The sequence below is a fragment of the Gopherus flavomarginatus genome, chromosome 5, assembly GCF_025201925.1.
Source record: "Gopherus flavomarginatus isolate rGopFla2 chromosome 5, rGopFla2.mat.asm, whole genome shotgun sequence".
NCBI classification, from domain to species: Eukaryota; Metazoa; Chordata; order Testudines; family Testudinidae; genus Gopherus; species Gopherus flavomarginatus.
Genome location: NC_066621.1, coordinates 15,915,729 through 15,928,813, shown reverse-complemented (window position 1 = coordinate 15,928,813; position 13,085 = coordinate 15,915,729). Strand labels below are relative to the sequence as shown.

Here is a 13,085-nt window from a genome sequence, read left to right as displayed (position 1 = left end):
CAATATAACATGAATTCGAATAGAACGCGGTAAAACAGCGCTCCGTGGGGGCAGGGCTGCACACTCCAGTAGATCAAATCAAGTTTGATATAACACGGTTTCACCTATAACGCAGTAAGATTTTTTGGCTCCTGAGGACAGCATTATATCGAGGTAGAGGTGTTTTATGTGCATTCGGCCACCCTGAAGTAATGAAACAGAACACCACACAGTTAAGGGTTAATTTGGAGACAGGCTTTCAGACGCAAGGTCATATCTAGCTGACAGTTTCTGCTATTCAGAATGGGAGGAGAGGACAGAAGTAAACAACTGAGACTAAAAACCTTGTTGGTTAGAAAACCTTGGTTCTAGATGCCTCTGATATGACAAATTTATTTAAAGTTAGAAAAGTGAAGACACAGTAGGAGTCATTATGACCTATGTGTTTTGTAGAAGTTAGTTATACAAGATTTGCTAACAGAGTGTATTTGGGAGCAGTCCTCTGAAGCCATCTTGAGAGACATTTTCCCTGACACCCTTTTTCCCCATTGGGTGAGCAACTGGCCACTGTGAACCTGCTGTTAATTACTCAAGACTGTTCCAGATGTTAGATAAATATCTGGGATGTTCTAAGCCTAATGCTCATATTTGTGTGTGCTTAAATCTAATAAATTGCAGTTTTAGATAGAGCGTGCTTACTCGCATGAATCTTATCAAAGGGAAGTGCTGTGTTCCTGTTGATTTATTCCTTACACCTCCTGGAGTGAAATAGTTAAGATGTCCTTGTTGGGAGTTCTGAAAACCCCAGGTAACACTGCCATTAACCTGTTGGGCTCGGTCAGGGTAAGGGGAGGCTCCTGCTGGAGAAACCTCTCCTTCCTGGCCTGGGAGAGTTTGGAGGGAGAGTCCCACTTTCACTACCCTCTAGCACTGAACGCTGATTCACACCAAGACCAAGCTGGGACAAACTGGGCAAGTTTCCATTCTGAACTTTCCTTGGGGAGGAAGAGGAGGAGGTCAAGCTTCCCAAGCCCTGGAAAGCCACAGCCTCACCCTGACATTCCTCCTGCCTGCAAGAGGAGCCGACGGGGAAGAGCAGGAACGTGCTACAGCCAAGGTAGACACTTCCAATGACAGGTCACCCACCAAGGCTGATTTTCAGTTGAAACTGTGATGGATTTGTCAGTGACTTTGGGGAAGCCCCAGTCGCTTGGACACATATCAAGGGGATCAGTGCACAGAAACGGTAGCAGCGGAGCTGAAGCAAGAGAGAGGAAAAAATGAGCGGTAAGGACAGACAGAGCAGAGAGAAGGCAGGGCTGAGTGCTATTGGCACTGCAATCCTCCTCCTTTAAGGCCAGCCCCAGCAACCCACAGATTCTCAATCCATCCAGCTGGAATATTTGTCTTCCAAAGCTGCCTCTTTCCCACTCTGCTCTGCTCCACTGCTGGCTCCTTGTGTGCAGGGCTGGTTTTACTGCTGAGTGCTCAGCCGAATCCTTGCCAGCACTCGCAGGAAAAAGAGAAAGGGAAATAGAGAGGCGCAGTTGAGGGACTGCAGATGCAAGCTGAAGGAAGGGGGAGCAGAGGAAAGGGAACAGCCCAGGGGGAAATACGAACATCTATGGACCTGTCAAGAGTCTGTTTTTGTTTTTTAATTAAATGGATGATCAGCTAGTAGGTTGGCGGCTCCTATCACAGGTGACACTGTTATGTTTTATATCTGACTATTGACTTGGGAAAAGCTCACAGTAAAGCATCCACTTCCCAGCCCACCCTCTGATTGGGACGCCACCTCCAGGTCCCTGACCAGGTCTTTGCGTTGAGCAAAGAAGAGACTGGCCCGGACAGCATCCACCCCAGGTTTCACACCGAGCGGGACAGGATTTTTCAAAAGTAGCCAGCAATGGGCGATGTCCCCTGGTTTGCAGAGAAGGCTGCCGAGCCCTCCCAGCTCTGCCCAGCTGCCTCCGAGAACCAGGCCCAGGGCGGTTCCCGTTGAGTCCCCCAAAACTGAGGGATCCAAAACCCAGAGTCCCATTTGGGAGATTTCTGGCCCAGAGAGTCAGGCACTCACCTGCAGGATAACACTGTCGGGCTGGTTGAAGTTGGGGGCACTCGACCTGGCTCTGGAGTTGTCCTGAGTTGCTGGCCACAAGCCCAGGAGCTTCCGCCCACAGGTCAAGATCCTGGAGAAAGGAAGGAGACAGGGTGTTATGCCCTTCCCTAGCAGAGAAAGGTAAAGCACAATCCAATGGCTGGAAGTTGAAGTTAGACAATGCAGGTGGGAAATAAGGTGTAAATTTTAAACAATTTACCAAGGGTTGGGGTGGATTCTCCATCACCAGCAATTTTTAAATTGACATTGGGTGTTCTTCTGAATGACTTCCTCTAGGGATTATTGTGGGGCAGGTCTCTGGCCTGGGTTACACAGGAGGTCAGACTCGATCACAATGGTCCCTTCTGGCCTTTGCATCTATGAATCTAGAGCCTGGGGCATTAGGACCTGCTTTGTTGAGGCCGAGAACAAGAAGAGGACCCAGGGGACGGTGGTTTCTGAGTACAGGTGGCTTCATTGCAGAGCCTCTCCAGGATGGGAGCAGCCCATAGTGGTTGGGTTTGACAGCTGATGCCATACACAGCAACAAGCCCAGCAAAAGGGCCAGCTCAGTGACCTTGGTGCCGGGCAAGTGGGGCACTGGCACCAGGAGATCCCAGCTGAGTTGGTGCATACGGTAACCACCCTGCAACACATCCTTTGTGCCCAAGGGATGGGGACAGGGAAGGTGCACGTACTGCCTGAAGTTGAAGAGCGGGGTGGTGACCCAGCCTAGAGCCTCGGGGACCCGTCGCTGCTTGTTGGTCTCAGAGGAGCTCCCTGGAGGAGGGATTGGCACGGCGTAGAGTGTGGCGCTCAGCAGCGTCTCCCGTGGTAGCCGGTTCACTTGGATCGGGAAGCAGATCCTAAAAGAAATCACCCGGGGATCTGCAAGTCAGAGCCTTGGCTTCACAGCCAGGGATCCCTCTTCTCATAGTCAAGGGGCTCATTGTGCGTTCTATCAGCATATGGCCCCTGGAAGTGCAGCCCAGCCTGGGGGCGCTAACTGCTGTAGGGAACATCTACGCAGCAACTGGGAGGGTGCTTCCTAGTGCAGGCAGGTAGATGCCCTAGCTCCACTCAAGCTAACATGCTAAAACTCCCCAGTGGGTCCGTAGTGGCATGGGCAGCAGCTTGGCTAACCAGACGAGTACAAACCCACCCGGTCCCCTGGGTACATACTTGAGTGCGCAAGCTCGAGCAGAGCGAGTGCATCCATCTACCCATGCTGGGAAGCGCCCCCCAGCTGCTGTGCAGACGTACCCTCAGCAACACCAAGCCCTCTGGAGAGGGAGCTACCTTTCCCCAGTCTGGACAGGGCTTGCACTTCAGTGAACTGCTACAGATTCTAGGGCCCAGCCCTGAGACTGCAGAGCAGTCACTGAAATTCAGGGGAGTTCAGGCATCAGCACCTCTTGGTACTGAACCCAGGGGCTGGTGAAGGAATTTACAGCTCCCACTTAGAACCAGAGACCCCAGATCTGACCTAGTGGTTTCTAGGTGTATCTACAAAAAGAACAGGAGCACTGGTGGCACCTTGGAGACGAACAAATTTATTTGAGCGTAAGCTTTCGTGGGCTACAGCCCACTTCTAGGTGCTTATACGCTGCTCCCTCCCTCCATTACTGTCTTGTCTGAGCACTTCACACCTATGCATAGGTCAGACCCCAGGCTGGGTGAAGTCACTGCAGTGCCATTGACTTTAACGGGGCTGTGGCAGTTCATACCAGCTGATGATGGCCCGCTGTACCGATCCTCCCAACACGTCTGGGATCTCCACTGTGCAGACAGGGAAACTGAGGCACAGAGTAGGGCCAAGACCTGCCCCAGGTCATACAAGAGATCCCGACTCCCGATCCTATGCTAGCCCAACAGAGGTTGTCCTCAGGAACAGGACCCGGACCCGTCAGTGGAAAGAGTGGGTTCTCGAAGAGCTTTGCAGTAACATGGAGGCAAGGCAGGGTGAAAGGCAGATCTGTCCAGAGAGAGCATGGCTGCTCTCCCACTGTTCACTGGGACTCTGGCGATCAGACACATTCCTGCCTGATGAGCATTGCACTGCACGGGGAAGGGCAATGCCGAGAGCTGCCTTGAAAGCTAAAGCCTCAGTTTCCCTATCTGCGCAGTGGAGATTCCAGGCATGTTGGGAGGATTGGTACATCTGCCAGGGGAGAGACCCACGCCAACCCTTTACCTAGGAGAAGGGATGGGCCTAGGAGCATTAAACCCACCTCCTACAAGGCTCCCAGCTGCAGGGGGGAGTGTTGGGAGGGAGATGGCCATGGATCCTATGGAGGAAGCAGCTGGGTGGCCATGGTCCCTACTACCTCTTTGGTCTATAGAGGGAAGAAGGGGCTGGGTTCCCCCTCTATAGGAGATCCTTTAGATCCTGCAGGGGGTGGGGAAGAGAGTAGAGGAGCTTGGTTGATCTTCTATAGAGAAAGCCCCGCAGTCCCTACCAGAAAGGGTTGATCACTATAGGATACCCTATAGGCATCAGTGGAGGGGGCAGATGTATTCTATAGGGAAGCTCTGCCAGCCCACCTATCTGGTCAGATTACATGCCAGTGAGTTTCACCTGGTCCTGAGATATCAGTTCTGGGAATCTTTCCTCACACTGGGGTTCAGAGGATCTCATTGTACCTCTTCCCAACCCCTCCCCTTCTTACCTCCCCCCCTCCTGCTCCCACGCCAAGGCCTGGTGGGGCCACCACCTGCAGGACTGGACACACCTCCCTCTGGAGTCTGTCAGGGCTGCTCCAAAACATCCCAGTGAGGGGGATCAGGGTGAGGGGAGAGGAGACACAGACACACACAAACCTCCATGCAGTCACCTTAAAGGAAGGAGGCCCCCAGGGGTCCTGGAGCCAATCCTGCAAGGCTAGCAGAGTCCAGGGGTGTGCCAGACCAAGGCAGTTTCATAGCTACAGAGAGGGCAATGCTGGCTGAAGCAGCTGACTCCCATGGCTGAGGTCCCTCGTGCAGCCAGCAAAGGGACACACGGAGGTGACTCAGAGCCCAGCCCATGAAACCTGGGCTTTAACCCCTCTGAACATGCAACCTTCAGGGGGCAAAGAACCACACAAAGGGAGTCATCTAACAACACCGCTCCATGCCGGCACTATTGTGTCTCTCTCCTTAGGTCCTTCTCAGGGGATAGGCTCCTTCTAAAATTATCCCTTTCCCCTCCCCTTTGCGGGCTTAGTACACATGCCCTCTCAGTTGCTAGGGCTATTTTTAGACCAGATCCCTTTTCCCTGGAGCAGCTGGAGCCCCCAGAACAAACAGCCCCTGGACACAGGATTAAAGGAGAAGACCCACCAGCAAGAGATGAAACAGGGTTCTACCAGGGGATCCAACACCCCTCAGAAGTTATTTCACCAGAACCTCAGATGATCTCACTGGCTTTATCTTAAAGCTCTACATACTACCTCTCCTTAGTCCCTGCAGGTCTTGTCTGCTGAATCACACTTGGTGCCAGTTCAAAAACCCAGCACTGCTTTAGGGTCATGCTTAGTCATGCTGGCAGGTGGGGCCAATTAGCTCCAACCAAGCTACAAATTGGGGCCAGGAGTGTCTCTAGGAGCTGGGGGAGAAAAGGACCTGGCAGGGGAGTCCCTGGAATACCTGGGCTCTGGGAGGAAGCTGAAGCTCATGCTGTGTTAGACTTAACAGTAGAGAACATCCCAGGGAGGGGTGGTGGTGTAAATATCAAGGGCCAAATTTTTCCAAAACCCTTATCAGATGATCTAGCCACAAGGGTCCCAAAGGGAGCTGCTGGGTGCTGAGCCCTAGGACACTTAGCCCTGAGTTTTTTGGCAAAGCTGCACCCAAGCTGGGGTCTGTGCACTCTGCTAAGGGTGGGGTTGGCACTTGCCTCTGTTGTTCCAGAACTGCATTAGCCCCACAGCAAGGAATTGGGCGGACTGTTGTCAGTCAGCAATGATTCCAGAAGAACCCCAAGGGTGATGACTGTATTGTAGAGGTGGTGCTTGTCTACTGGGGAAAATGTACTGGTGGAAATATGGTGGTATAATTATACTGCTGTGATTATACCAGTATAGCTTCTGGTGAGGATGCTTATTCTGGACTATATAGTACAACAATAGCAGTAGAACTATACTGATATTGTTTTGCTGGTAACTTTCACCCTATAGACAAGCCATGGAATGAAACTTCTTCCCCTGGGCTTCTGCTTTGCCAGACCAGGCCAGGGTGCAGTTTGGGTCCAGGGCCCATTTCCGCAGAAGCCTCTGAGCTCCTGGGGTAACAAGTGGTTGGTATCTGACTTGGGTTTGACCCACCCCATGGCTATTTCCCGGGGTTACTCATTACAAAGCTCCTGTGCTCTATTACACTGGCAGCACATCCCTCCAACAGAAGGTTACTTGGAGTTTAAGCCCCCTGAGCTGTTCATGTTTCCTACTGTGAGGAGGCCTGAAAAGCCATTGCTCCCTGGCAGGGGACGTTACGAGGGAACTCTGTGAATCCAGGTCTCATTCCCCTGTGAGATCTGGTGGGGCACCGAGCAAGAATGGAGGTAGGACAGAAGGGTGCAGCTGGTTCTCCCTAGCTTCCCCATCTCATTCCACGGGTCAGCTCTGCCTCTGCCATGGTTGCCTAGACATCTGCATTCAGTCCTTGGCAGACTGCATCCAGCCCCCCTTCAACAGACACCTGGATTGTTGGGTGTCCCTCTTTTCCCCTCCCCACCCGAGGTGAAGGGATGCAGGTCAGATCTAAGCAGGGACTGCCTTACTGCTGGTCCCAGATGATGAGGTGGAAAAGGTACTTGTACACATGAGCCTTTCTCGTTTGCAGGGGGCTGCAGAGTTCCTTGCCACCATGGGTGAGGGAGCAGGAGAGGTAAAAGTCTTCGTAACTGCAACAGGAGAAAATAAAACGGAGAGGTAAAGACATACCTGCAATGTACAGCAAAGAAACAAAGGGCCCTCATCTCTGCTTTCTCCAGTCACTGTGGGAGTGTCTATATGGACAACTGGTGCGCTGTAAGCTGGGTGTGAATATACAGTGCACCAGCCTGCCATGCACTAACAGGCCATGTGGACTCTGCTACCGCACAGTAAAAGTTTCATTGTGCACACTGGCCTACTCCCATTTCCATCTCCCTCTCCTCCAATTCCTCATCTCTTCCTTCCTTTTCTCCTCCCTGCCCCTTTCCCTCCTCCCATCTCATAGTGGCACACAAAGCAGGAGCAGTGTACAGGGGAAAAAGTTTGGTTTATTCCAAATCTAGCAGGTGACAGGTAAACCGAAGCCTTTCAAATGTACTTGACATCTTCTAGGGGCCCAACGGGATTGGACAAGCCATGGACTGAGCTCAGACGAAGATGCAGAGATCTGGATAAGTCTCCTTCCCTCCCTCCCAGATTTGATTCCCTACTGCCTTGCACCTTGGGTCTGTAAAATGCTACCAGGTCAGACTTTCTCCACTTACTTACGTTGCTGTAGGGTTTGGTGCTTGCTTGGCATAGGGGTAAGTGACACCACCAGCTATGAGGCAAAGGGAGAAACAGACCTTGGATCCTTAGCCCAGCTCTGGGGCCAAATTTTCAGCTGGTGCAAAGCTCCATGGAAATCAGTGGCTCCAGAATCTGGCCAATGGGTTCATGAAACTGGGCTCAGAGATCTGGGGAGGAGAGCCACCAAATTTCTGGAGCTTACTCAGAAGGGTCAGCAGTGCTGCCCAGAGCAGAGGTCCTCTGCTGTGGTCTGCGGCTGGAATCCAGAGGTCCGGGCACCTCCATGATAATACAAGACACTGGGGGCTTGAGGGGACACTGAACAAATGTTTCTCAGGTTTGGATGGCCAGCAAGGCTGGAATTTCAGACCAAGGTTTGTGGCAATCTTACTGTAACTCAAACTGCTTCATCTGCCCTGTGATCAGACGCATGACTCCCTCCAGAGCGGACAGCTGACTCTGAGCACAAACTCCCTACCTCCTCTTAGCCCATTCCCCACCCCAGAACATTTCAGCTCAGGGTGGGGGATTTTATCCCCTTTTCTCCACTGCCTCTCCAGATCAGCCATGGAATCTTTCTCCCAGGCTGTTATCCCTTTGGGAAAGATGGAGGAAGCTACCGAGAGAAGGCCCAACTCCTTCCAAACAGCCAGATCGACATATGCCACAGAATGCCATCACATGGGGGTCTCCCAGAAGGATGCAGCCTTGCGACAGGTGCCGAGCGTGGCGGGGTAACAAAGGTCAGAGGATGCCTGGATTTCCCAGGCTACTTCCTTTGTTCGGAGTCAATCACCAACTGGAATACATTAAGGATGGGACAAAGGCGAGGGGTCCCTGGAGGGGCGGCTGCTACTACTGCGGCCGTCTCCTACCCCCTTCGCGGCTCGTGTTGCCGGAGCTGCAGAGCTCTGTAAGGCAGCCAGCCGAAGCCAGGAGCGTGGTTTACCAATGGGCATCTTCCCTGCATTGGGTGAAACATAGGTATCCAAGCCCAGGCAGCTAACAAAGGAGTATCTCCTCCACCCGACCCCAGCCCCTGACATACACACATAACCCTCCCCCCTCACTACACACGTCTCATTGTCCCCTCATCCATCCAGGATAAAAAGCCTAGACAGCCACTGGCCGCCAGGACACAAGCTCTCGCTGAGAACGGGCCCATCTGTCACAGTCTCCAGGGCTGCAGCAGGCATGAGCTGTGGGGAGCCTGCTGAGATGAGCTCTCCCAGCCAGAGCATTCCAGCGCAGCCCGTGCAAACGGGGCTGGGCTGGGCTATGGAGAGCGCTGCAGAGCTCAACTGCACCAGGTCTCCCTCACTGGCGCCACTAGCTCTCCGCAGCCTCTTGCGAGCCCCACTCTCTGACTCCTCTCCCTGCGGCAAGACGGAAGGCTCAGCTCCCCTCCCTCCCTCCCTGCAAGGGCTTCCTCTAACACCCACCAGCATAGCACCAACGGGCTGAATTTCCGGGGGCTCCGGCATCCTGAGCTTTGACCCTGCCTAGGCCCATATTCCTGGTGTATTCTGTATTATCATTACAGGGCAGGCAGGTAAGGCAAGGAAGGTCTCTTTTTGCTTCTAGATTATGGCAGGGATGAGACAACCATTCAGTGAACTAACTAATCCTTGCTGCAGCCTTTCCAACTAGGAATGAACCCCTCAGCCAGCTCCAATTCTGTCTCTGACCTGTCTATTCCCAGGATCCCATTGGCTCGGATACACCCCCCATCAGGGCACTCTCTGCAGCCCTGGCAGAGCAGTGAGGGATGGACTATGAGCCTATATAGACCTTTACCAGCTCTGAATTCTACGGTCCGTTGCAGCGACAAGGCACAAAACACCCACATGTGCACTGGCCTCCTGTCTTCCCTGCAGAAATCCAGCTGGAGCTCTGGACACATCTCACCATGCAGGGGTGAGAGTAACATGGCATGGAAGGGCTAGGGGTGAGGTGGGGGGGTAGACATACATTATAGGTTCACTGCAGCCAGGTATCCATGACTCAGTAATGCCTAAGCTGGGTGTGGGGTGTGGAACAGAGCAGAGCAGTAGTGCTTCTGGTCCTAAGAGCAGCCTTTGCCAGAAGGTCCAGAGGCAGTTGTGTTAACCTCTGGTGTACCTAGTTGTCCCATACTTCACTGTAAAGGGAGATATCTCTCTGACCTCAGCTAATGACTCTCTGGAACAGGAGGACCAAGTGTCCTTGTAAAGGATGCTAAGAGACCGTGATGCCGCCCCAATTCATGCCTTGTCCCCGACCAGCCCTGCTGCAGGCTCTTCCCAGTGCTGCCTGTAGGATGCCAGCCTAGAGGATGCAAGAGAGCGACGTGGACCGGGGGCAATCAGCCCAGATGCGCTTTGTCAAATTAAGGTAGGGCAGAGAGCCTTAGAATGAGAGCGGGATTCCAGACACTTAACATGCCTTTGAACTGTGCAGCTGCAACCATGGCCCAAGGCTTCTGGCCTCCGAGGAGAGACCACACTGGCTAGGCAGCCGCAGACCAGACGGAGTGAAGTGGTATCCTGAGATGTAACTCCAGACAAGGAGCCAGCCCCTGGGTAGGAATCTCCCCCAATCAACCTTCACCATCCAGCAGGGACACGTGACTAAGCCCTCATACCTTGCTGCCCAGGTGATAGGAATGCGGTGTGTGGCGTAGACAGTGAAGGAGAGGGGACAGGTGAGGAGACAGGCCTCCTGGCTCAGATGGTGCTTCCTGTTTCCATGCACTGCCGTCTGGAAGTCTGCGTTGAAGGTGTTGCAGTAAAGCTCCACCAGATCCAAGATGGCGGCCGTCAAAGTCTCCACGACCTTCTCTGTAAGGGAGCACAGATGAGGCATGAAACAGGGATGCTCTGGAATGATGCCCCCGCCATCTCCCCTCCCCACACGCTGGACCTTGGTGAGGAGGTCTCCGGTACTGCCAGCCCATGATGGAAGCTCCGGTTGCCTCTATCCTGCTACAGATGGTCATGCCCTACCCACACCTTGCATAGTGACCTGCCTAGGGGCTCAAGCACATTGTGGGACACTTTGGGGGGCTGATTAAATTATTTCAAGCCGATGTGACTCTGTATGTGGATTTTTTCCAGGGGGAACAAGTCGGGGGCAACCCCCCCCTGAAAACCGAACGTTTCAAGTTTTTTGTTGGAAATGGAAAAAAAATGATAAATCCCCTCCCCAAAAAGGCCATTCCCCCCACAAAAAAGTTTTTTTTAAGTTTGTCCCACGCTAAATAGGGGGAAGGGATCTGAAGATCAAAAGCACCAAGAACTCTGCAACAGAATGAGCGGAGAAGAGAAATTACCCCGATTTTCCCTCACGGCCAGAACATTTGGATCCTGTCAAGGAAAAAGAAACCAGAAGAGCAATGTTAAGGTTATTCCAGTGCCCTCAGACACAGCTGGAAGCAATTGTCCAAGCCAGCTACTTTATGTAACAGCCTCCCAAAGCCTTTCCATTCCTTGCCACTCAAGCAGCAGCAAACAAGGAAATACAGCAAAGGCAGTTGCACAGTCTCAGCTGTACAGGAATTTTACATGTGGTATGTTGGCGAGAGGTGGGGGGGATAAAAAAAGGATGAAAAGGGGCCAGATTCCCTTTATTTTCACCCACTACCCTACCTAAATGTACCTAGATGCCCTCTCCAGTCTGGGAAGCTGGGTTCTCACAAATGGGCTCTTCACTGTTAGATTAACCAGCTCTTGGGAGTCCTTAAAATGAGACTGGACCTCTGCCTAGGAGATACAGGCCAGTTCAGGGGCAAGCTTCGAGGCTCAGTTATGAAGCAGGGAAGAATGATGCCTGCAGTGGAGGGAACCACTAGGTGACATTATCTGGCCTTGGGCTACACAAAAGGTCAGGGGGATCCTGATCACTAGCTTATGGTAGCCGACCAGAGCCTTGCTGGCCTTGAAATCTATGGGCCCGATCCAATGTCCACTGAAGGATTCCCACTGACTTTGGATCAAGCCCTATGAAGCCAGCCCATGGACAGACTGCTCCTCGCTGAACTGTCTGTTATGCTGGGCTTTGCCAGATTCAAGAGATGATGCTCCCACCCTTCCTCTGGGATATTATTCCACAACCTAGAAAGATCTCCCCAGGCAGAAGGCCCACCCCGGCTCACACACACTGTTAATGTTCAGCCTCAGTTTCCCTTTAATTTCATCCCTTTCCTACAAGCTCAGCTTCCCTGCTGAGGAGCTTCTGGGTCCTGGCCGCTTACCTTCTGGATTTTGGGCTGCATGCGAGAAGGGCAGGCTGGCAGCTGGTTCAGGGCTCCAGTGATTTCCTGGGACTCCACAGCAGCCAGGGCATTGCAAATGGCCATGACGGATTGGATCACCCGGTCGGCTTTCAGCTGGAAGTCTCCCTGGAAGGGAAAGCAGGGAGAAGCTCATGGTCTCAGACTCCACTGGGCAGTGCAGCGAAGCAGCCAGATGGCTTGACCTTACCACCACTGCTGGGGTATGCTGACATGATCACCATCTGATGGACTTACAGCAGGGGCCATAAGGAGATCCACTGGAACCTTGGCCCAAGGACGCCTGCATTTTAACCACCTCTGTCCCACCACAGCACATTCTATCTGACTCCACCGGTAGCATTCGCAGTCCAGCCAGTCCCAGCTTGACCCATGCTCAGGCATCCTGGGAGAGAGCTCTCTCTCTTGGGCCAGGTGAGCGCAAGCAGCCATGCAGAGGTGGCAAGGGGGCTGAGAGCAGAAGGATTATGCCTGATATAAAGCAGCAGCTCAAGAGGAAGGGAGTGGGTGGAAAACCGAGGAGTTCCTGGTCTGGACCTGCCCAAAAGAGGTGGATAGGAGGGTCCCATGGCATATGCACTGCCCATGCGTCTGCATCCCAGCAAACAAAAACAGAGCTGGGGTGGGGGGAATGAGACCCTTTGCGATCTCTGCACTGTGCTGGAGACTTGAGCTTTGCCCTGTCCTCCATTTTTGTACCCCCTCCACTCCCGGGAGGTACTTGTAGCCAGGAGGTGCCAGGAGAGAGCAGGGAGAAAGAGGAGACTTTGTGGCACCTAAAGAAAGTCACATGCAAACAGAATGCAACAGGGGGTGGTGGGGATAATGCCTTGTAGGTGCCCATCTGCACCTGCATTCTTGTGTCCCCTCCAACGAGACAGCCCAAAAGAAAAGACAGAGCCAATGCTGAGCAAGTTCCCAGCCCAGTATCTGTCTCCTCATGGTCCATTGTACGTCCTTGATTTCCTGCAGACCTGGCTTTCCTAGCTGGGAGCAGGCCTGCTGCTGAGCAGGCAGGATCCTGGCACCTTCGGCATGTGGGTTTGGCACTGGGAGAGCACAAAGGGGAAGCTTGCGGCTCTGCCCCACCCAGTCACATGCGAGAGACCCAGTGGCCATACCCCATCAGCTAAGTAAAGCTATGGCTCATTCCCCAGGGATATGGGGATTCTCAGCACTCTTTAACCTATTTGGCTTGAGACTTGATACTCAGGACTGATTTTGGACTGGGTAGGGAGCGGATACCTACACTTAC

General features: G+C 53.0%; 1 protein-coding gene across 5 annotated transcripts in view; it reads right to left on the bottom strand.

The window, feature by feature from the left end:
- Positions 1 to 13,085, bottom strand: part of PIK3C2B (phosphatidylinositol-4-phosphate 3-kinase catalytic subunit type 2 beta) — an 86,329-nt gene that overhangs the window by 18,187 nt on the left and 55,057 nt on the right. For all 5 annotated transcript variants that reach the window (XM_050957120.1, XM_050957121.1, XM_050957122.1 and 2 more), the window contains 6 exons: positions 11,792 to 11,938; positions 10,871 to 10,904; positions 10,184 to 10,379; positions 6,837 to 6,959; positions 2,776 to 2,943; positions 2,057 to 2,168 (listed from right to left, as the gene is read on the bottom strand). In XM_050957120.1, coding sequence (XP_050813077.1) covers positions 2,057 to 2,168; positions 2,776 to 2,943; positions 6,837 to 6,959; positions 10,184 to 10,379; positions 10,871 to 10,904; positions 11,792 to 11,938 — 780 coding nt within the window. The remainder of the gene's footprint in view (positions 1 to 2,056; positions 2,169 to 2,775; positions 2,944 to 6,836; positions 6,960 to 10,183; positions 10,380 to 10,870; positions 10,905 to 11,791; positions 11,939 to 13,085) is intronic.